General features: G+C 48.5%; 1 protein-coding gene across 1 annotated transcript in view; it reads left to right on the forward strand.

The window, feature by feature from the left end:
- Nucleotides 1-25,077, forward strand: part of knl1 (kinetochore scaffold 1) — a 240,322-nt gene that overhangs the window by 11,244 nt on the left and 204,001 nt on the right. Inside the window, exon 2 of the mRNA XM_072486289.1 lies at nt 14,276-14,332. Within this exon, the coding sequence (XP_072342390.1) occupies nt 14,298-14,332 (35 nt within the window). The 5' untranslated portion in view covers nt 14,276-14,297. The remainder of the gene's footprint in view (nt 1-14,275; nt 14,333-25,077) is intronic.

Below are 25,077 nucleotides of genomic sequence, written 5' to 3' on the forward strand. Positions count from 1 at the left end.
TAGCCGGGCCAGATTAAATTTATGCAGCCGGTCCCATTCCCACGCCACCTGGATGCCCAGTTACCTAAAACTACCCCCTACTGACCTAAACGGCAGCACTCCAGTCGCCCCTCCTGTCCCCTCACCTGAACCACAAACATCTCACTCTTTATTCCATATTTAGCTCATACCCCTAAAACTGGCCGAATTCCCCTAAAATCTTCATGATGTCTTGCATCCCCTCTACTGGGTCCGAAACGTGCAGAAGCAGATCATCTGCGCAGAGCGAAACCCTGTACTCCACCCCCCCCCCCCTCACCCCCTGGACCAGCCCCTTGAAGCTCTCTGAGCAATTGCTAACGGCTCTATAGCCAGCGCAGACACCAGTGGGGAGAGGGTGCATCCCTGTCTCGTCCCCCGGTGCAGTCTAAAGTAGACCGAAGTTGTCCTGTTCGTCCAGACACTTGCCACAGGAGCCTGATACAGTAATCAGACCCAGTCAATCAAGCCCAGCCCGAATCCGAACCGTCCCAGTACAGATAATCCCATTCTACCCGATCCTGGGCGTCCAATCTGAGCTCCAACAGCTTAATTGATGCTTTTATCGGGTCCAAGCAGTCCGCTTTTATCGGGTTCAAGCAGTCCCGTTTCTGCATAGCAAAGCCCTCCTGAATGACTTGCATCAACTGCTCCATAGACTGCTGGGTCGACAAGCCAGAGGTTTGCCCCTCCGCCATACTGTCTCCTGTTGCAACTACAGCCCAAGTCTTCTCTGTCTTTTTGTTTCTGCCCTTACGAACACGTCTAGTCCCTTTTTCTCCATGCACCAAAGTGGGAATTCAGTAGAGAATTGCCACCAATATCCGTTCTACCATTCAAGTCCGTTTATAAAAAGAAAAAAAATTTTAAAAAAATTTGGGGGGGGGTGGGGAAGGCAGGCACAAAAGTCCAACCAGAGCGGGAGCCACCAAATGTGCGACTTACTTCTCCATAGCCGCCACCGAAGTCCTATGTATATAACTCTTAATGAATCCCCCTTAGTATCTGTTCCAATTCAATACAAAATTCAATTAACCAAAACCCCTTTCAATGTTGTGGCCCACACTGTAATCTTACTTGAATTGGATGGGTCCTTTCCCTGAGATCCAGCCTCCAACCATCAGATTCAAAACTCCTTCCGGAAAGCAACTATCTTTAAAGTTACCAAGGCAGTTTGCCATAACCAATGCGCTTTCAGTTCACTGGCACAGCTTGAAAATAAACACAGGGCAGCACTGCTTCTCTTCTGCATTCTAAATCAACAAAACTGAAACCCAAAACACTAAACCCCCTCTCACCTGACAGCCACAGCCCAGTTCCGCCCACAATTTAAAACACTCTCAGTGAGCCAGAGAAGAGACAGCCAGAGTGAGGCACATCGAAGAGTGAGTTTGGGAATTTGAAGCTAGGTGGAAATTCGAAGCTGGGTGGGGAGGAAGTGTTTTTTTAATCCCTTGTAAGTGACTGGTAAGTAGTTTTCTTTTCATTTGTCCATTTTTTATTTATTTTTATTGTTTTTTATCATTGTAGTTGTATAAGTTAACCTCTGGTTTAAGACCTGGCAGGAGATTCTCGACCCATGTTATGCTCCTCGTGTGCTGAGGGACACGTCCACTGGCCCTGGCTCCTTCACGTGTAAGAAGTGTGTCCAGCTGCAGCTACTGTTAGACCGCTTGACGTCCCTGGAGCTGCGGATGGACTCACTTTGGAGCATCCGCGATTTTGAGGACGTCGTGGATAGCACGTTCGCTGAGTTGGTCACACCACAGGTGTGAAAATTACTGAGGGAGATAGAAAATGGTTGACCAAAAGACGGAGCAAGAGTAGGAAGGCTGTGTAGGTGTCCCATTCCTGGGGCATTGGAACCGGTTCTGGGGGAGGTGGGACCAGTACAAACTGGACTGCCTGCACCTAGGCAGGACTGGAACCAATGTCCTGGGGGGTGGACTGTTTGCTAGTGCTGTTGGGGAGGGTTTAAACTAATGTGGCAGGGGGATGGGAACCGATGCAGGATGTCGGAGGGAAGTAAAACGGCGACAGAAACAAAAGGCAGTAAGGGGGGAAAGTGTAAGACAGAGAAGTGATAGTCAAAAATCAAAAAGGGCCACAGTACAGTGGTGACTGGAGAGCTCAGTGAATAGGCCCAGTAATACTAAAAGGAATAAATCGGGAAGTACAAACATTAGTGGAAAGCGAAGCAGCAGGTTATATGAAGACATGGGTTCTACAATAAGGAAAATTAGGAGAAAAGTTAAAAGGAAAAATAACTTGGGAGAGGTTACTGATAGAGGTGTTAAGGTTCCAAATGGAGGTATAAAAGTCAACATAAGGGTACTTTACCTGAATGCTTGCAGTATTCTGAATAAGGCAAGTGAGTTAATGGCACAAATCATCGTGAATGGCGATGATTTAGTGGCCATTACTGAAACATTGTTAAAGGGCGGCCACGACTGGGAGTTAAATGTCCAAGGGTATCAAACTATTCGGAAGGACAGAGTGGATGATAAGGGAGGTGGTGTAGATCTGTTATTTAAGGATGACATCCGGGCAGTAGTGCGGGATGATATTGGTGCTTTGGAGGATAAGGTTGAATCCATTTGGGTGGAAATCAGGAACAGTAATGCGAAAAAGTCACTATAGGCCACCAAATAGCAACATTATGGTGGGGCAGGCAATAAACAAAGAAATAACTGATGCATGTAGAAATGGTACAGCAGTTATCATGGGGGATTTTAATCTACATGTCGATTGGTTTAACCAGGTCGGTCAAGGCAGCCTTGAGGAGGAGTTTATAGAATGTATTCGCAATAGTTTCCGAGAACAGTATGTAATGGAACCTACGAGGGAACAAGCAATCCTATCTCTGGGCCTGTGTAATGAGACGGGATTAATTACTGATCTCGTGGTTAGGTTTCCTCTCGGAAGGAGTGATCACAATATGGTGGAATTTAAAATACAGATGGAGGGTGAAAAGGTAAAATCAAACACTAGTGTTTTGTGCTTAAACAAAGGAGATTACAATGGGATGAGAGAAGAGCTGGCTAAGGTAGACTGGGAGCTAAGACTTTATGGTGAAACAGTTGAGGAGCAGTGGAGAACATTCCAAGCGATTTTTCACTGCTCAGGAAATGTTTAGAAGGATGGTAGTAAGAGGGAAAATTGATCGTGGATATCTAAGGAAATAAGGGAGAGTATCAAATTGAAGGAAAAAGCATTAAAAAAATAGCAAAGATTAGTGGGAGAAGCGAGTTTTGGGAAGTCTTTAGGGGCAACAGAAAGGTACTAAAAAAAGATATAAAGAGTAAGATAGATTGAGTAAACTAGCTTAGAATATAAGAACAGATAGTAAAAGTTTCTACACATATAGAAAAAAAAAAAGTGGCAGAGGATGAGAAGGGAGATTTTAATAATGGGAGATAAGGAAATGGCTGAAGAATTGAACAGGTTTTTGGGTCGGTCTTCACTTTGGAAGAGGTGAGGACCTTGAGACGATTGTTATCACTAAGGAGGTAATGATGGGCAAGCTCATAGGGCTAAAGGTAGACGAGTCTCCTGGCCCTGATGGAATGCAGCCCAGGGTACTAAAAGAGATGGCTTGGGAAATTGCAAATGCACTCGTGATAATTTACCAACTGAGGTGGTCCCGGTGGATTGGAAATTAGCAAACGTGACACCCCTGTTTTTAAAAAAGGAGATAGGCAGAAAGCGGGTAATTATAGGCTAGTTCGCTTAACTTCGGTAGTAGGGAAGATGCTGGAATTTATTATCAAGGAAGAAATAGCGAGGCATCTGGATGGAAATTGTCCCATTGGGCAGACTCAGCATGGGTTCATACAGGGCAGGTCGTGCCTAACTCATTTAGCGGAATTTTTTGAGGACATTACCAGTGCGGTAGACAACGGGGAGCCAATGGATGTGGTCTCTCTGGATTTTCAGAAAGCTTTTGACAAGGTGCCACACACAAGGTTGCTGCATAAGATAAAGATGTATGGTGTTAAGGGTAAAGTAGTAGCATGGATAGAGGATTGGCTAATTAATAGTAAGTGTCATGCGAGAGTACCTTTTTAAGAAATGGGTGTTTATTACTGCAGTGATGTCAAGAGTGGGTGGTGCTGGGCTGATTGTCAGCTTTTTACTTGCGCTTTAGGCTTTTTGCTGCAGGGTGGGTTTGGTTTCATTTTAGTTTTGGAGAAGCTGCAATCACAGCAGCATGTATGCGAATCTTTGCAAGCTTATGAATGGCCATTTACTGATTTCAATGTGGTAACTGTTCTCAGTAGTGAAGTTAAACCTGAGGTGCTTCTGTTAAAGGTTTTGTTTTTAAGTCTTATGGATGTTAAAAGGAAAGCTTAAAAGATTACTTAGTGTTGCAATCTTTGGGGGTTGTATTTGAATTAATGGTTGCTGAGATGTTCACTGTTTTTAAAAAGGTTAACTTGAGTTCATAGAATAAACATTGTTTATCTTTAAAAAATACTTTTAGATTTCTGCTATACCACACTGTAGAGTGGGCTGTGTGCTCCCCATACCACAATCTATTAAAAGTTATGGGTCAGGTGAACTCCATGATACACTTTGGGGCTCTCTAAACCCTGGCCCATAACAAAAGCAAAGAGTGGGGATTAATGGCTGTTTCTCTGGTTGGCAATCAGTAGCTAGTGGTGTTCCTCAGGAATCGGTGTTGAGCACACAATTATTCACAATTTACATAGATAATTTGGAGTTGGGGACCAAGTGCAATGTGTCCAAGTTTGCAGACGATAGATACTAAGATGAGTGGAAGCAAAAAGTGGAGAGGATACTGGAAGTCTGCAAAGGGATTTGGATCGGCTAAATGAATGGGCTAGAGTCTGACAGATGGAATACAATGTTGACAATGTGAAGTTATCCGTTTTGGTAGGAATAACAGCAAAAGGGATTATTATTTAAATGATAAAATATTAAAACCTGCTGCTGCTGCGCATGAGTCGCAAAATGTTGGTTTACAGGTGATTCAGAAGGCAAATGGAGTTTTGTCCTTCATTGCTAGAGGGATGGAATTTAAGATTAGGGAGGTTATGCTACAACTGTATAAGGTGTTAGTGAGGCCACATCTGGAGTATTGTGTTCAGTTTTGGTCTCCTTACCTGAGAAAGGAGGTACTGGTGCTGGATAGTGTGCAGAGGAGATTCACCTAGGGGTTAATCCCGGAATTGAGGGGGTTGGATTATGAGGAGAGGTTGAGTAGACTGGGACTGTACACGTTAGAATTTAGAAGGATGTGGGGGGGGGGGGGGGATCTTATAGAAACATATAAAATTATGAAGGCGATAGATAGGATAGATGTGGGTAGGTTGTTTCCACTGGCGGGTGAAAGCAGAACTGGGGGGCATAGTCTCAAAATAAGGGGAAGTAGATTTAGGACTGAGTTTAGGAGGAACTTCACCCAAAGGATTGTGAATCTATGGAATTCCCTGCCCAGTGAAGCAGTTTAGGCTCCAGCATTAAATACTTTCAAGATAAAGAGCTGAGTCCACAAAAGATCAGTCATGACCTTATTGAATGGCAGAGCAGTCTCAAAGGGTTTGATGGGGCAGCACGGTAGCATTGTGGATGACACAATTGCTTCACAGCACCAGGGTCCCAGGTTCGATTTCGGCTTGGGTCTCTGTCTGTGCGGAGTCTGCACATCCTCCCCATGTGTGCGTGGGTTTCCTCCGGGTGCTCCGGTTTCCTCCCACAGTCCAAAGATGTGCAGGTTAAGTGGATTGCCCTTAGTGTCCAAAATTGCCCTTAGTGTTGGGTGGGGTTACTGGGTATGGGGATAGGGTGGAGATGTTGACCTTGGGTCGGGCGCTCTTTCCAAGAGCTGGTGCAGACTCGATGGGCCGAATGGCCTCCTTCTGCACGTAAATTCTATGAAATGAAATCTATGGCGTGCTCCTAGTTCTTGTGTTATCACTGAAGCCATGCTACAAGCCATGTGGTGAAACAATCACTGGAGCCGTGCTACCAGCCATGTGGTTAAACAATACCTTTCTTAAAGGGACACTCTCATGACACAACAAAGAACAGTACAGCACAGGAGCAGGCCCTTTGGCACTCCAAGCCAGCGCCGATCACGTGTCCTAGATGGACCAACTGTCTGTATCCTTCTATACCCTGTCTGTTCATGTGTCTATCTAGATAAGTCTTAAAGGTTGCTAACTTATCTGCCTCAACCACCTCACTTAGCAGTGCATTCCAGGTCACCACTGCCGTCTTGTGTATATATATTTTTTAAAAACTCGCCCCGCTCATCTCCATTGAACCTAACCGCCCTCACCTTGAACCCCCTTGTAATTTTAATTTTCGCCCTGGGAAAAAGTCTCCAACTGTTCACCCTATCTATATCCCTCAATTTTTATAAACTTCTATCAGGTCACCCCTCGGGCTCCGTCTTTCAAGGCAAAACAATCCCAATTTATTCGATCTCTCCTCATAGCTAATACCCTCCATACCAGGCAACATCCTGGTAAACCTTTTCTGTACTCCAAAGCCTTCGTGTCCTTCTGGCAGTGCGGTAACCAGAATAGGACACACTATTCCAAATGTGGCCTAACCAACGGGCGGCACAGCAGCACAGTGGTTAGCACCATTGCTTCACAGCACCAGGGTCTCTGGTTTGATTCCCGGCTTGGGTCACTGTCTGTGCGGAGTCTGCACATTCTCCCAGTGTCTGCGTGGGTTTCCTCCGGGTGCTCCGGTTTCCTCAAATCCTGAAAGAAGTGCTGTTGGGTAATTTGAACATTCTGAATTCTCTCTCCCTGTGCCCGTACAGGCGCCAGAGTGTGGTGACTAGGAGATTTTCGCAGTAACTTCATTGCAGTGTTAATATAAGCCTACTTGTGACAATAATAAAGATTATTATAGAACTAACATGATTTGCGAACTTTTATACTCTATGCCCCGTCAGATAAAGGCAAGCATGCCATATGCTTTCTTTACTGACGTTTCCACCTGTGCTGCCACTTTCAAGTGAATGTGGACCTGCACGCCCAGATCTGTGTGTCTATGCTCCTGATGGTTCTGCCATTTTTTTTTTTTAAGAAACATTTTATTGAGGTATTTCTTTGGCATCAAAATCAACAATGTACATAACAAGGAAATTATTAACGTAGTGCAAATACAATTTCCCTCTCCCACGGGTCCCACCATTAATTAACCCCCTAATCTACGCTCTTTCCCCCCCCCCCCCCCCCCTTCCTCCCCCCTCTCCTGCTGACAATTAATTCTCTGCAAAGAAGTCTATGAACGGTTGCCACCTATGGGCGAACGCGAACAGAGATCCTCTCATGGCGAACTTAATTTTCTCCAGGCAGAGGAAGCCAGCCGTGTCCGATAGCCAGGTCTCCGATTTTGGGGGCTTTGAGTCCCTCCATGCTAGTGCAGGATACATCGCCAATACATCAACAAATGAAAATTCTGGAAATACACAGCAGATGAGGCACCTGTGATGCGAGAAATTGAGTTCATGTTTCAGCTTGGGGACCCTTCATCTGAATTTTAGATGGTGCTTGAAAATGTTTCTTCTTCTTGAACTGTGGACAGGGCCCTCAAAAGTGTGCGGTCCATCTCCTGCGCCACTACCCTCGCCCCCTCCATTCCCTCCCAGAGCAAGGATAGAGTCCCCCTTGTTCTCACGTTTCATCCCACCAGCCTCCGTATGCAAAGCATAATCCTCTGCCATTTTTGCCAACTCCAGTGTGATGCCACCACCAAACACACCTTCTCTTCATTCCCTCTGTCAGCATTCCGCAGAGACTGTTCCCTCCAAGATAATCTAGTCCACTTTTCCACCATACCCAACACTTCTCCCATCACCCATGGCACCTTCCCATGCAATCGCAGAAGGTGTAACACCTGCCCATTTACCTCTTGCATGCTTAACATCCCAGGCCCAAAACACACATTCCAGGTTAAGCAGCATTTCACTTGCATCTCTTACAATTTGGTCTACTGCATTCGCTGTGTGGTGGTCTCTATATTGGAGAGACCGAACGCAGACTGGGTGATCGCTTTGCTGAGCATCTTCGGTCTGTGCGCATTCAGGACCCTGACCTTCCTGTTGCTTGCCACTTTAACAAAAGACCCTACTCCCATGCCCACATGTCTGTTCTTGGCCTGCTGCAATGTTCCAATGAAGCTCAATGCAAACTGGAGGAACAACATCTCCTCTTCCGGTTAGGCACGCTACAGCCTTCCGGCCTCAACATTGAATTCAACAACTTCAGATGATCAGCTCAACCCATTTGTTTTCATCCCATTTAACTGTCTTTTACCATTTCTTTCTTTCTTAATATATATTTAATCCACCCCCCCCCCCCCCCCAATCTTATCCATTTTCCTTAACCTTTCTCCTCTTTGCCCCCCCCCCCCCCCACACACACACACACACACACACACACACACATCTGCAGTTCATCCTCTGATGTTAGTTTCTCTGCTGTTTGACCGTTCACATCTTTTGCTCTCCCTGGGGATTGCCATCAGCACTCTCTCCCCTTGGTTTCTGTGGCCATTAGCACCCAGTTTCCATGGCTGGGATGAGGAAATTAGACTGGGATAACCAGTTTGGATAGTGTAGAGGTATACCCTAATATAGGAAAGCAGAAGATTAGGATAGTGCATTTATAGACATTAATTCAGGTTGCAGGGAATGCACAAAGGGGCTGGGCAAAGCATGGCCGGGAGGGGGATGGGTAACCATTAGGATCGGTTCTTTCTGCAAAGGATGCTGGGAGAAAGGGGCTCCAGGGCTGAGGAATGTATAGTGGGCCTATCAGGATCAGTAATTGTGAAGATCAGGTTATATGGCCAGGTCAAGTAATGTGTGAGAAAGACCTATAGAATCTTGCATTCGTTACCGCTACCTTATTTGGTTGGGTGTTTGTGAAACTTGATGCTACATGAATGTATATGAGAACACATGCTTTGTCTCTCTTTGTTCACTCACTCTGGAGAAGTCGGAGGCTGTGGGTCTCTGGCCTTTGTCAGGGTGAGTGAGGCTTGCAAGCGGGTTGAGGAGCTTGGTGGTGAGATGGAGGATGGCTTATGGACGGACGCGTTGAGCAGAGTCATCGCGACCGCAACATGCGCCAGGATCCGCTTGATCCAATTCAAGGTGGTCCACCGGGCCCACATGACAGTGGCCCGGATGAGTAGATTCTTTGGGGTCGAGGACAGGTGTGCAAAATGTGCGGGAGGACAAAACTTGGGGGATATTGGCAGGGGTTTGTGGACGTCATGTCCAGAGTATTGAAAACGAGGGTGGCAATGAGTCCAGAATTGGCGACTTTTGGTGTTTCGAAGGACACGCGAGTCCAGGAGGAGAAAGCGGCTGATGTTTTGGCCTTTGCTTCCCTGGTAGCCTGGAGACTGATACTGCTCGCTTGAAGGGACTCAGAAGCCCCTGAAATCGGAGACCTGGCTAACTGACATGGCAAGCTTTCTTGGTGTAGGTGGGGGGGGAAGCGTAGACTAGGGGGTCAATTAGGCGGTTTTTCGTGGGATGGGAGTCGGTGATTGCACTATTTATTGTCCTTTGTACATTGTTTTATATTGTTGCTTGTAATGCCAAAAATACCTCATTAAAATTGTTTATTTTAAAAAAAATTAAAAAAAATTCCCCTCCAGTGCACCTGTCACTATTACATACCTATCTCCCTGGCCCTGCTATCCAAGCCCGAGTGAAATACCTGGCTTACCCTACCCTTCCGCAGCCTCACCTGGTCCTTCACCCTCAGATTAGTCTCCTGCAGTAGGACCACATTGGCTTTCAAACTCTTTAGAAGAAAACCCTTGCTCGCTTCACCGGTCCCCCCACCTTTCACGTCACCACCTGGACTGGGGTGACTCACCTCTGCTCGCACGCTCCGCTTGTCCTCTTGTCAGTCATTACTTTGCAACCCCCCCCCCCCCAAAAAAAAACCATTTCCCTCGAAACCACCTCTCCCAGTATCATCCTCCGGCCCCATCAAACCTGTTCATACAGGTTCCAACGACCGTGGCCCCTCACCCTGCCCCGCTCTCATTCACCAGCCAACTTGTGTTTGCCCGTGTGATGCCCCCTGCCAGAGGCCCCCCCCCCCCCCCCCCCCCCCACCACTCCACCACCAAAGAAACATATCAACATCAATGTCCCCCACCCTGCCTGGGAGACTTCCGGTGGTGACACTGGAGTTGGGTGGATCTCGCTTGAGGTATATTTTTAGGAGGTTTAACGTCTGGTCCCAGGGGTAATTTTTGGAGGATTGAAAAAAAGGAGATAAAAAGTCGCCAAAGGATGCAAAAAACAGTTGTGAAGAAGGGAGGAAACGAGGGTCCGCCGTCGAGTTAGAGGGCCAGCAAAAAGGCAGAGGCTGGACTGCATGGTGGGGCCGGGCCGCACTGCTTATGGAGGAAATGATGACAGGTGATTGCTGAGGAGCTGGCGAAGCAGTTTGCGAAGCACATGGAGGCATTGAGGAAGGAGATGGCTGTCACATTGAAATCGTTGGTGGAGGAGGCAATTGTCCCGGTGATGGCAGCTGTGTCAAAGACATCGGCCGAGGTGAGAGAGCAGTCCGAGAAGATGAAGGAAGTGGAGAGGCCATGTTGCAGCACAGCGACCAGCTCACCTCGATGGGGGACGAGCTATGGAGGGTGGTGGAGGCTAACCAAGGGCTTCGAGCAAAGCTCGAAGATTTGGAGAACCGCTCGAGGTGGCACAATTTGAGGATTGTGGGCTTGCCCGTAGGTTAGAGGGCCCGAGGCCAACAAAGAACTTCGCCGAGATGATGGGGGAGGAGTCTTCCCGGTATGAACTGGACTGAGCTCATCGGTTGTTAAGGCCGAAGCCAAAATTAAATGAGCCACCAAGAGTAGTAATTATCTGCTTCCATAGATGCCACATGAAGGAGAGGGTGTTAAGCTGAGCGAAGCGGGAGATACAGTGGGATGGTGCTTGAGTTCGGATATACCAGGACCTGACGGTGGAGTTAGCAAAGAAGCGAGCGGCGTTCGGACGAGTAAAGATGGCACTGGACAATTGTGTGTATCCGGCGAAGCTCGGTAACGTACAACGCCAAAGATTTTTATTTTGAGGCGTTCATGAAGGCAGAAAGCTTGGGACAGAAGTGAGGAGTGGAACTGTAAGAGAGATCGTGGACTGTGATTGGGAAGCTGGTGAATGTATAACTGTTCTAACTTTCTGTTCTGTTCATTGACCTGTATTGTAACTTACTTGATCTCACATTGTAGCGGTTATTTTCTCGTTTGGTTTGGTTGGCATTCTTTGTTGCAACGGTTATGTTATTTTATTGAGTTGTGTGGGTTGGATTGTTTTTTTTTTCTAGGACTGGGTAGGAGGCAAAGGGACGAATGCCTTGTGGAGAGAGGGGTCACCCACGCTAGCTGACTAAAGTTGGCTCGTGAATGGAGGTGAGGTGGGAGAAGGGGCTGCGAACATTGGAGCTTGGCGAGCAGGTTTTGATGGGCCAAAGAGGTGTGAATGGGGGGGGGGGGGGGATCGATTCTGAGTGATGTTTTTTGAGACTAAGTACAGGAGGGATTCTGGGAGGCATGGAGCGGGTTCGATGTTAACCATGGATAGGGGTGGGTCAGGCTCTTGGGGCAGGGCCCAGTGGTAATGGAGGATAAGAAGAGGGAGGGGGCGGGAGGGGAAATGAAAGACCCCCGGTTAGAATAGTCACGTGGAACGTGAGCGGTTTGGGAGGTCCGGTCAAGGATGCTTGCGCATCTTCAAGAATTGAAGGCCATGTCGCAAGGGTGCAGGAGAATCAATTGAACATGAAGGACCAGGTGGGACTTAAAGACCTGGGTTATCCAGCTGTTTCATTCTGGATTTGACGGAAGGGCTCGGTGTAGTGGTAATGATCAGCAAAAGGGTACGGTTCCAGATGGAGAAGGTGGTTGCAGATCAGGGGGGTAGATATATGATTGTGACAGGGGCACTGGAGGGGAGGTTAGTGGCGCTGCTAAGTGTGTATGGTTCCAATTGGCATGATGTATGATTCGTGAAGGTATGTGGGGCCAACCCCGACTTGGGTTCGCACAAACTGATAGTGGGGGGACTGGAACTTGGTGCACGAACAAAGTTCACAGACACGTCACGGCTGCGCTTGCTGGTCCTGTCGGGGAGGGGGTGGGTGAAGGTGTTGGCTGGGCTAATGGTGGAAATGGGAGGGGTGGAACTTTGAGAAGTTTTTGCACCCGAGGGAACGGGAGTACTCGTTTTCTCTGCAGTCCAGAAGGTATACCTGCGGGTTGACTGTTTTGTGTTGGGGAAGGTGTTGCTGGCTGGGGTTAAGGGGTCGGAGCACTCGGCAATTGAAATATTAGATCATGCTCCGCATTGGGTGGATATGGTATTGGATATATGGCTTGTGGCTGTGTTCCAGCCCTAATCCCTCAGGCTACACACAAATCTGCCGGGTTGACCTTCTACTCCCTTGTTAGGTGCGCATGGAGTTAGTAGACCCTTCCGAAATCCGGTGTTCACACCTGTGGTTTATGTTTGATCTGTGAATAATCCTCCGGAATAGGGACCTTTTTATATTCCGTTTCGATGAACTTGGGATACTGGCCGTTACGTGGGTTGATTGCCTACCTAAGTCAGTCTAGGGTGGAATCTCCAAGACTAGCCTGTGGAATCTTTTGCAACATTTATGACTCTCAGCCAAATAGCACCAGGGTTGCCAGATTTGTTGTGCTACCTTCTGAACCACAGTGTCCCCAACCTGTATAAGATGGACAAATGACCACAGAAGCTGCATGCAATAATACTGGTTCAATACACACACATGGAGGATATTATCAACCTCGCACACATGCTGGTTGGACTCTAAACTAACCCCACCAGAAAGACCAACTTAATTTCTAGGTTACTGGCATGTGCAGAGCAGATATGGCCTCATCTGGAATCCCTCGTCTGGCAGTGCTGGATATCTGTTCCTGGTTGTCTGTATCCCCGGCTCTGGTCTCTCTTTGGATGGTTCCATCCTTGGCTAGTGGAGATATCACCATTGTTGTTGTCGGTGGTCGAGAGAGCAGGTGGTGGGTTGCGCAGCACCTTTTTATCCCTTGCAGGTTTCGCGAGCTTTTGGGTGGTCCCAGGTAGATGTCCAATTGATCGATCAGGGCTCAATCAACCTGATTGATCTCAACCAATTGGTGATGGACACCTCGATGGCAGGGTGGGTTTCGGTACTGGCAAATGGAGAACCCAGCCCCTAATCTACTGATACCATTGGATGGAATTCCTTTTTCATAGCTTTATTGAGTTGTGGGAGATCAACACATATTCTTATGGAACCCTTTCAATTCTGAACCGGTACCATTCCTCAGCATCCACTTGTCGGCTCTTTTTTATGAGGAAAATTACTCCTGGACATAGCATTGAGTCAACCTCTTTCTTTACAGTTTTCAGGTAAAAGGTGTGGCATATTTTTGGGTGTTTATAAGCATATTGGTTTAGTTTCTCGGTTTAGTGTTATACAATACTTCAGAATCATAGGTTTTACAGTGCAGAAGAAGGCCATTTGACCCATCAAGCCTGCAGTGTCCCTGGAAAGAGCACCCTATTCAAGCCCACACTGATTTTCTCCTGGACTCTTAGGTCGCATGAGTAAATGTCATTTCCTGTTACAGTTAATTCTTTATGGGACTGAGTTTAACATTCCTCATTATACTACATGAGGGCTTAATTATTATGAGAGATAGTGGTACAGGATTAGAGCAAGAGAAAAAGAGGTGAAGCTGAGGAAATGGTTGACACAGTAGCACAAATGACCATGGTCTTTAGTGAAGAAACAAGTTAAGAGCCAGCTGTCACTAACCTTCATTTGAGCTGCTTTTGGTCGTAGCCCATTAATGTTTCACCTGAAACTGCTCCATCGGTCCAATCTTCCAGAAATTGGCAGTGATTTGAATGTTCTCGCTGAACCAATATTGCTCCATATGGCATCTCCTCTGCCTTGCCAGTGAGACTCTCATCCTGTGAAAGAATAAAACAAATCTGAAGAGGACTTCGGTAAGTAAATGAGCGAGTGATGTAAGGGGTTAGTATGTCCGTGCTGAACTAAACAGACTTGTAACAAAAGTGTTTGCTACTGAGGCCTCATTTCTGGTTCCTTTTCTAACATTTATTTTATGTTATGCCATGCAGTTTGCCTTACTTGAAGGGCTCTGAGGCAAGCATTTTCCGATTGAGTTGTAATCTTTTATTTGTCTTCTGCAGGTTTTCAGTTCTTGTTTGAACCATGGATGAAAATTGTCCTGTGTTTCCAGAAGCTAAGTACGTATTTCTTGGATGAATAAAACCTCGCACACTGTTTTAGCTTTGCTGTTATTTAAGAGTGTAATGTGCTGATATGAGACTCAACACTAATCATTTTTTTTATTGTAAACCAGTTTCTTGTGCTCGTTGGCCATGGAAACTGATGGAGTTTCCCCTATGCTCTTTTCCTCTGCCCTTTCACTGTTATGGCTGAGATTCATTCCATATTTGGCTTATACATGGTGGTTGTACCTGCTGTCCTTGCAATGAAATGCGCCAAGAGCCAAACCCAAATATCTATTTCTGTTAGGAAAAAAAGGGGCAATTTGTGAAACAACTTGGAAGATGAAGGATCGCACATCTGCTGACTCCGTTTTGGAGCCAGTGAAGCCTACCATTTGACTTTGATGTAAATTAATCTAGTGTAGTACTAAATGCTAGAATTATAACCATGAACCCGTATCAATTTCCAGCAATTTTCTAACTTTAAAAAAAAAAGTTAAGTGTTTTTTCTTTATGGGGTGGCACAATGGTTAGCACTGCTCCAGGGTCCCAGGTTCAATTCCAGCCTTGGGTGACTGTCCTGTGGAGTTTCCACTTTCTCCCGTGTCTGCATGGGTTTTCTGAGTGCTCCGGTTCCTCCCACAATCCAAAGATGTGCAGGTTAGGTGGGTTGGCCATGCTAAATTGCTCCTTAGTGTCCAAAAACTTAGGTGGGGCTACTGGGTGGAATAGGGTGGGGGCGTGGGCTGAAGTAGGGTGCACTTTCCAGGGCAGCATGGTGGCGCAGTGGTTAGCAGGCTGCAGGGGATGAAGGTAGTGCTGGTCAACCTTTACGTGCCAAATTGGGACGATGGGGATTTTATAAAGAGGGTACTGGGGAAGATTCCGGATCTGGATTCGCACAGGCTGATTATGGGTGGGGATTTCAACACGGTTATTGATCCAGGCCTGGACTGGTCATGTTAGAGAACGGGCAAGGTGCCAGCAATGGCAAAAGGAGCAGATGGGGGGGGGGGGGGGGGGGGGATCTGTGGAGATTTAGGCTGGAGGAGATAGTGGAGGGCTTGAAGGCCATGCACTCGGGGAAGGCCCTGGGGCCGGACGGGTACCCAGTCGAGTTCTATAAAAAGTTCTCCGGAATATTGGGGCTAATACTACTGAAAGTCTTTAACGAGGCCAAGGAAAGAGGGGTTTTACCCCAGACGATGTCACCGGGCCTGATCGCGCTCATTTTGAAAAGGGGCAAGGACCCGGAGCTGTGTGTTTCTTGTAGGCCGATATCCTTGTTAAACGTGGATGCCAAAATTCTGGATTGAGGACGGTGTACCAGACGTTATAGGGGAGGGCCAGACCGGGTTTGTTAAGGGTAGGCAGCTGGGGGCCAATGTAAGAAGGTTGCTCCCCGGAAGGCAGGGAAGCTGAAGTGTTGGTTGCGATGGACGTGGAAAAAGCGTTCGACCGGGTTGAGTGGGATTACTTATGGGAGGTGCTGGAACGGTTTGGGTTTGGGAGGGGCTTTGTTGACTGGGTTAGGCTGCTATATGGGGCTCTAGTAGCTAGTGTACGGACAAATAGGACGACTTTGGAATATTTCAGACTACACCGGGGGACGAGACGGGGATGTCCCCTCTCCACTGCTGTTTGCGCTGGTGATCAAGCTGCTGGCAATTGCTCTGAGGGCCTTGAGGGGTTAGCTCGGTGGGGTGGTGGAGCACAGTCTCGTTTGTATGCAGATGACTTGTGTCTCAGACCCAATAGAGGGGATGGTGGAGATTATGGGAATTCTAGGGGAATTTGGCCGGTTGTCGGGTTACAAGCTTAATACTGGGAAGAGCGAGTTGTTTGTGGTTCAGGCGAGAGGTCAGGAGAGGCGACTAGGGGAACTGCCATTCAGAGTGGTAGGGGACAGTTTTAGGTACTTGGGTATTCAGGTGGCGAGGGATTAGGACAGGGTACACAAATTGAACCTGGCCCGGTTGGTGGACCAGATGAAGGAGGATTTCCCGAGATGGGACGTGCTCCCGTTGTCTCTGGCGGGTAGGGTGCAGTCGGTAAAAATGACGGTCATCCCGAGGCTTCTTTTCGTTTTCCAGTGCCTCCCCATCTTCATCCCGCAGTCCTTTTTTAAGTGGATTAATAAGATTATTGTGGGCTTTGTGTGTGGGGGTAAGCCCTGCAGGTGAAGAGGGCAATGCTCGAGCGGAATTGGGGAGATGGTGGACTGGCGCTGCCGAATTTCAGTAATTAATACTGGGCGGCTAACATAGCCATGGTGAGGAGGTGGCTGGTGCGGGGGGAGCTGGCGTGGGTGTGCATGGAGGAGGCTTCGTGTAAGGGCACAAGTTTAGGGGCACTGGTGACAGATTTCCTGCCGCCGCAGTACTCCACCAGTCCAGTGGTGGTGGCGGCCCTGAGAGTCTTGGGGCAGTGGAGGAGGGATGTGGGAGCAGAGGGGGCATCGGTGTGGTCCCCAATCTGCGACAATCATAGGTTTGCCCCGGGAAGGATGGATGGGGGGGGTTCCGTATTTGGCGGAGAGCAGGGATAGAGAGGATGGGGGGGGGGGGAAAGAGGAGAGTTGTTGTTCTTGGAAGGTAGCTTCCTGAGTATGAGGGCGCTGGAGGAGAAGTTTGCACTGGCTGGAGGGAATGAACTCTGATATGTACAGGTATGGGACTTCTTACGGAAACCGGTACCAACCTTCCCACTCCTGCTACTGAGGAGGATTCAGGACAGGGTGGTCTCTAGAGGATGGATAGGGGAGGGGAGCGGCTCGAACATATATAAAGACATTATGGGTTCGGAGGAGACTCCGACCGAGGAGCTGAAGCGAAAGGGGGGGGGGGGGGGGGGGCGAGGCGAGGGAGAGAGATGGAGGAAGGTCTTTGGGCGGACGCGTTAGGAAGAGGCGATGCTACCGCAACATGTGCCAGGCTCAGCCTGATCCAATTTAAGGTTGTTCACCGGGCTGTCATGACAGTGGCCTGGATGAGCAGATTCTTTGGGGTGGAGGACAGATGTGCAAAGTGTGCTGGGGGGCCAGCGAACCATGTCCCCATGTTCTGGGCATGTCCAAAACGGAGTGGATTTTGACAGGGATTTGCCGACCCCATGTCCACGGTATGAAATAAGAGGGTGGCAATGAATCCGGAGGTGGCGATTTGTGGGGTATTGCAGGACCCGGGAATTCAGGGGGAGAAAGAGGCGGGCGTTCTGTCCTTGGCTTCCCTGGTAGCCTGGAGGCGTATATTGCTAGCGTGGAGGGACTCCAAGCCCCCGAAATCGAAGACCTGGCTTTCAGACATGGCAGGCTTCCTCTGCCTGGAGAAAATTAAGTTCGCCATGAGAGGGTCTCTGCTGGGGTTTGCCTGGAGGTGGCAACCATTCGTCTACTTCCTCGCAGAGAACTAATTGTCAGCAGTAAAGGGGGGGGGGGGGGTGGTGAGGCTAGCGTAGGTTGGGGGGGGGGGGTAGGTAATGGCGAGACCTGCGGGAGAGGGTGGTGGAATTTGCACTATGTATATATTTCTCGTTTTTGATATTGTTGATTCTGTTGCCGTTAAAATGCCAAAGAAAATACCTCCATAAAACGTTTATTTAAAAAAAAAAAAAAAAATACGGGCTAGCGAAGACTGGGAATGGAGCTTAATGTGGCGTCTAAACTGTTTCTAAATTCTTAGAGTGGAGACCACCACTTGGTTTGAGGAAAATCTAGCGGGAGTGGGCAGGGGCAGCAATGGTGCAGTGACTATGGCAAGAAGAGTAGAAATGGTGCAGGAGCGAGCCTCCATTTGTCCCCAAATAGAATCAGGGTCTCTGATCCACAACAACAAAAATTTGGATATTAGTAGCCCAGTAATAAACGTTCATTTTGATCGTTTGGATCCTACCCACCAAACTTATTCCACCTTTGCAAACCCGTTTTGACAATCAGGCTTGTGTAATTTAACTTACAAAGTGAGGCCCAGTTGTGGGCTACCCAGACCCTCTGATCGCGAAAGGTACTGACCCCAATTGGACTCCTCCCAGGGTAGTTAACTAGGAAACGTTCACTTTTGCCTAAATTGAAATTTATACCCAAAGAAGGAGCCAAAGGTGTTAAGTAAGTTCATTATGCCGTTGATGCATGGGGCAGAGTCTGGAATATAAAGAAGTAGGTCATCCTCCTAGATATCTAATGCTCCACCCCATCTCGACTAATACCCCTCCCTTGACTCTAGAACCTCAACGCTATCGAGAGCGGCTCTATTGCCAGGGTGAACAAGAGTGGAGAAAGCAGGCAGCCCTGCCTAGTGGCCTTATTCATGGGAAAATAATTGGAGAATAAAGTGTTCATATGAACATTGGCAGGGAGGGGCTTTATATAACAAGTGAATACAGGAAGCAAATTGACCAAATCCAAATATCCTGAGATTTTCTCAAATAAATACTGTCAAATGCGACAGGATCAAGAGAGATTGAGATACTATCACTTCTGGTACTGGGGAGGAGGAAATGTCGGCCTTTCATGAAGCCTTTGTGAGATTGGACGGCATGAACCACACTGTCTGGTCCTTGTCCTTATTAAGGAGCAAAGAAATAGAGCATTGAGTGAGAGTCCGAGTCAATGACCCCAGGAATAGGAAATCATTGAACATGTCCAAAGGTACAAGCTACTCCGAGAACTTCTTGCAAAATTCCATCGGAAAGCTATCTAGACCAGGGGCCTTGCCAGACTGCATCAGCTCAATATATTTTCAAATCTCTTCTGGGCGTTCCGGGGAGTCCAACTCGCTACTTTTATCCACCTCGACGGTTGGAATAGGTAGTTCAGAAAGTCAGGCATGACCAATTTACCTGCAGGGATTCTGATCTATAAAGATCGTGGTAAAAGGATTTTCAAGTTGCGTTGACCTGGCGAGGGGTGAAAACTAGGTTGCCACCCAGGGTTGTGTATCTGAGGGCTCTTTCGGGAGGCCGCTTGTCGTTTGAGTTGGAGAGCCCGAAGACAACTAGTCTCCTCCCCGTACTCATTAAAAAGTGCCCCTGGAGGATGATTGCTGATGTACCACCCAACTAGTAGACAATAGCTCCAAGTAGGTCCTGGCCCTGCCATCAAAATCGGAATGAAAAGCCTGCCCACCCCACCCCTTGTGCAGCCTGGTCTGATCCCTGATATGCAAATGGGTTTCCCTGCAAGAAAACAACATCGGAGTTTAAGATCTTAAGATGGGCAAATGCCCCTGATCTTTTTACTGGGCCATTCAAATCTCTTAATGTCCCAGGTGACTAAATGGATTGGAGATCTTTCAACACCCTTTAAACTGGAGTCAGCCATTCCCACCAGGAGAGATCTACCAAGGGACACTGAAAGGATAAAGCAAAAAGATCCACCCAAAGTGGCCACCAAGCTAAGTCAGGATAATGGGCAAAGGGAACTAACAGACTACCCCCCGATCCCACCCTCCTCATCCAAAAAACACCATCACCATTGAATGCAACCACACTCAAAAGCAAACAAAAGTGTGTCAAACAAAGACTTCTCCTTAGACTGAATTAACACAACAAAACAAAAATTCTTATCTCATTTTCTAAACAAACTATTTTAATAAGCTGTAGCAAACCCTCCAAAACCACTCCTGTTAACTCATTAGCAGGGGGCCTCCCAACTAGAGAAACAATAAACAAAAAAAGACGACAAACCCCCATTTAACTTGCAACTCCCCACTAGTGACTACATGTGACGCTAAACAACAACTTTGAAAGAGTAAGGAAACAATATGTAAATGTTTAAGAAAAACCCCAAGCAATAGGAAACCTCAAATCTAATCAAAGGCAATAAGAACACAACCCCACCAAGAATTAAAAAAAAAAAACCAGAAATACAAACAATACAACATGCCTCACAGCCTTAAAACAGATTACACAGCGCACAAGTTGTGCCTTTTAACAAGAGTCAGCATCTCCTGGTATGTCCAAAAAAAGTACTTTTCCTTTAACATGACTTTTGAGCTGGAAAGACCATCCCGAACCACAGGGTGGCCTTCACTCCATTAAGTGTGACACACTTTTTTTTGCTAACTCCACACTCCTATCCTGGTGCAGCCTTATGGAGTTGCCTTCCCATTGAGATAGTGGTGCTCCGACTTCCGGGTGCGGCGATGACCAGCTGAGTCGCACGTTTCGGCAGCTCCCGGTGGAACGGACTTTTGGGCTCTTGATAGGAGCCCCAACGGCAATTTTAACGGCTAAAAACACCGTGCGGTAAACCAGAAGGGTGTTCCCCCTGGACACGGATGGAAAAAGGAGAGGAAAGTGGCCGGATTGCAGCGGATCCTTTGGAACAACGGCAAGGAAGGCAAGCAGAAACCAAGATGGCGTCGGAAGGTGGCAGTTTCATATGGGGCCCTGAACAACAAGAGTTCTTGAAATGCTGTGTGGAAGAGATAAAAAAGGAAATGAAGAAAGAGCTGTTGGCCCCGATATTACAGGCGATTGAAGGGCTGAAAGAGGAACAAAAGACCCAGGAGCAGGAGCTTCGGGTCGTGAAGGCGAAAGCAGCAGAGAATGAGAACGATATACAGGGCCTGGTGGTGAAGTCGGAGATACAGGAGGCACACCAGAAACGATCTGTGGAGAGGTTGGAGGCACTGGAAAACAACGCAAGGAGGAACAACTTGAGGATTCTTGGCCTTCCTGAAGGTGTGGAGGGGGCGGACGTCGGGGCATATGTGAGCACGATGCTGCACTCGTTAATGGGAGCGGAGGCCCCGACGGGTCCGTTGGAGGTGGAGGGAGCATACCGAGTTATGGTGCGAGGATCGAGAGCAGGAGAAACTCCCAGAGCCATAGTGGTGAGATTCCTCCGTTTTAAGGATAGAGAAATGGTCCTTAGATGGGCGAAGAAAACTCGGTGTAGTAAATGGGAGAACGTGGTGATCCGCGTTTATCAAGATTGGAGTGCGGAGGTGGCGAGAAGGAAGGCGAGCTTTAATCGGGCCAAAGCGGTACTTCACAAAAAGAAGATAAAATTTGGAATGCTGCAACCGGCAAGACTGTGGGTCACATATCAAGGGAGGCACCACTACTTTGAAACGGCGGATGAAGCGTGGACTTTTATTGTAGAAGAAAAACTGGAATGATTGGATTATGAAAATGAACATTTGGACAAAGTGGTGGGGCGAATGGGGGGGGGGGGCGAAGAGGGGTTTTATGTTTTAATCCTGCGGTATGGTAACTTTTCTTTCTCCCACAGGTGGTGATGGGGGGAGGTGGGGAGGGAGAGGAGATGGGGCGTTGGCCATGGGAGGCGGGGCCGAGGGAGAGGCGCGGGCTTGGTTCCCGCGCTATGATAATTATGGCGGGAATAGAGAAGCAGGAAGGAGGGGGCGTCGCACGGTGCGAGCCGTGATCACGGGGGGAAGCCGAGGTCAGCCAGAGTTTGCTGACTTCTGGGAGCAACATGGGGGGAGTAATTACGCTAGCGGGGGGTCTAGCAGGGGGGGGGGGGGGGGGAGGGGGGAATTACTGGGTTGCTGCTGCTGGGGAAAGGGGGGAGTGGGTACGGGAAAGGATGGGCGGGGGGGCACCGTCTGGGAGAGATACAGCTGCGTGGGAACTGGGTGAGAAGCTGGAAAAAGATGATGGCTAACCGGCAAGGGGGGGGGTGGGAAGCCCCCCAACTCGGCTGATCACGTGGAACGTGAGGGGGCTTAACGGGCCGATAAAGAGGGCACGAGTACTCGCACACCTTAAGAAACTTAAAGCAGATGTGGTTATGCTACAGGAAACGCACCTGAAACTGATAGACCAGGTTAGGTTGTGCAAAGGATGGGTGGGGCAGGCGTTCCATTCTGGGCTGGATGCGAAAAACAGGGGGGTGGCTATATTAGTGGGGAAGCGGGTAATGTTCGAGGCGAAGACTATAGTGGCGGATAACGGGGGCAGATACGTGATGGTGAGTGGCAAATTACAGGGAGAGATGGTGGTTTTGGTAAACGTGTATGCCCCGAACTGGGACGATGCCAACTTTGAGGCGAATGCTAGGACGCATCCCAGACCTAGAGACCGGAAAGCTGATAATGGGGGGAGACTTTAACACGGTGTTGGAACCAAGGCTGGATAGGTCGAAGTCCAGGACTGGTAGGAGGCCGGCAGCAGCCAAGGTGCTTAAGGATTTTATGGAGCAGATGGGAGGGGTGGACCCGTGGAGATTCAGTAGACCTAGGAGTAAGGAGTTCTCGTTTTTCTCCTATGTCCATAAAGTCTATTCACGCATAGACTTTTTTGTGTTGGGTAGGGCATTGATCCCGAGGGTGAGGGGAACGGAATATACGGCTATAGCCATTTCGGATCATGCCCCACACTGGGTAGACTTGGAGATAGGGGAGGAAACAAGAGGGCGCCCACCCTGGAGAATGGACATGGGACTAATGGCGGATGAGGGTGTGTGCCTAAGGGTGAGGGGATGCATTGAAAAGTACTTGGAACTCAATGACAATGGGGAGGTTCAGGTGGGAGTGGTCTGGGAGGCGTTGAAGGCGGTGGTTAGGGGGGAGCTGATATCAATAAGGACACATAAAGGGAAGCAGGAGAGTAAGGAACGGGAGCGGTTGCTGCAAGAACTTTTGAGGGTGGATAGACAATATGCGGAAGCACCGGAGGAGGGACTGTACAGGGAAAGGCAAAGGCTGCATGTGGAATTTGACTTGCTGACTACAGGCACTGCAGAGGCACAATGGAGGAAGGCGCAGGGTGTACAGTATGAATATGGAGAGAAGGCGAGCAGATTGCTGGCACACCAATTGAGGAAAAGGGGAGCAGCGAGGGAAATAGGGGGGGGTGAGGGACGAGGAAGGAGAGACGGAGCGGGGAGCGGAGAGAGTGAACGAAGTGTTCAAGACATTTTATAAAAAATTGTATGAAGCTCAACCCCCGGATGGGAGGGAGAGAATGATGGATTTTTTGGATCGGCTGGAAATTCCCAAGGTGGAAGAGCAGGAAAGGGTGGGACTGGGAGCACAGATCACGGTAGAAGAAGTGGTGAAAGGAATTAGGAACATGCAGACGGGAAAGGCCCCGGGACCGGATGGATTCCCAGTTGAATTTTACAGAAAATATTTGGACTTGCTCACCCCGCTACTGACGAGGACCTTTAACGAGGCAAAGGAAAGGGGACAACTGCCCCCGACTATGTCAGAAGCAACGATATCGCTTCTCTTAAAGAAGGAAAAGGATCCGCTACAATGCGGGTCCTACAGACCAATTTCCCTCCTCAATGTGGATGCCAAGGTCCTGGCCAAGGTAATGGCAATGAGAATAGAGGAATGTGTCCCGGGGGTGGTTCATGAGGACCAAACTGGGTTTGTGAAGGGGAGACAGCTGAACACGAATATACGGAGGCTGTTCGGGGTAATGATGATGGCCCCACCAGAGGGTGAAACGGAGATAGTAGTGGCGATGGATGCCGAGAAAGCATTTGATAGAGTGGAATGGGATTATCTGTGGGAGGTGTTGAGGAGATTTGGGTTTGGAGAGGGGTATGTTAGATGGGTGCAGCTGTTGTATAGGGCCCCAGTGGCGAGTGTGGTCACGAATGGACGGGGATCGGCATATTTTCGGCTCCATAGAGGGACAAGGCAGGGATGTCCTCTGTCCCCATTACTGTTTGCACTGGCGATTGAGCCCCTGGCGATAGCGCTGAGAGGTTCCAAGAGATGGAGGGGAATACTTAGGGGAGGAGAAGAACACCGGGTATCTTTATATGCGGATGATCTGCTACTATATGTGGCGGATCCAGCGGAGGGGATGCCAGAAATAATGCGGATACTTGGGGAGTTTGGGGATTTTTCAGGGTATAAATTGAACATGGGGAAGAGTGAGCTGTTTGTGGTGCATCCAGGGGAGCAGAGTAGAGAAATAGAAGACCTACCGGTGAGGAAGGTAACAAGAGACTTTCGTTACCTGGGGATCCAGATAGCTAAGAATTGTGGCACATTGCACAGGCTAAATTTGACGCGGTTGGTGGAACAGATGGAGGAAGATTTCAAGAGATGGGATATGGTAGCATTGTCAATGGCAGGGAGAGTGCAGGCGGTTAAGATGGTGGTCCTCCCGAGATTCCTCTTTGTGTTTCAGTGCCTCCCGGTGGTGATCACGAAGGCTTTTTTCAAAAGGATAGAAAAGAGTATCATGGGTTTTGTTTGGGCCGGGAAGACTCCGAGAGTGAGGAAGGGATTCTTACAGCGTAGTAGGGATAGGGGGGGGCTGGCACTACCGAGCCTAAGTGAGTATTATTGGGCCGCTAATATTTCAATGGTGAGTAAGTGGATGGGAGAGGAGGAAGGAGCGGCGTGGAAGAGATTAGAGAGGGCGTCCTGTCGGGGGACCAGCCTGCAGGCTATGGTGACAGCCCCATTGCCGTTCTCACCAAGGAACTATACCACGAGTCCGGTGGTGGTAGCTACACTGAAGATTTGGGGACAGTGGAGACGACATAGGGGAAAGACCGGAGCATTGGGGGGGGTCCCCGATAAGAACAAACCATAGGTTTGCCCCGGGGGGAATGGATGGGGGATATGGAATGTGGCAAAGAGCAGGTATAACGCAATTGAAAGATCTATTTGTGGATGGGAAGTTCGCGAGTCTGGGAGCGCTGACTGAGAAATATGGGTTGCCCCAAGGGAATGCATTCAGGTACATGCAATTGAGGGCTTTTGCGAGGCAACAGGTGAGGGAATTCCCGCAGCTCCCGACACGAGGTGCAGGACAGAGTCATCTCG

The sequence above is a fragment of the Scyliorhinus torazame genome, chromosome 2 (assembly GCF_047496885.1).
Source record: "Scyliorhinus torazame isolate Kashiwa2021f chromosome 2, sScyTor2.1, whole genome shotgun sequence".
In the NCBI taxonomy this organism is placed as follows: domain Eukaryota; kingdom Metazoa; phylum Chordata; class Chondrichthyes; order Carcharhiniformes; family Scyliorhinidae; genus Scyliorhinus; species Scyliorhinus torazame.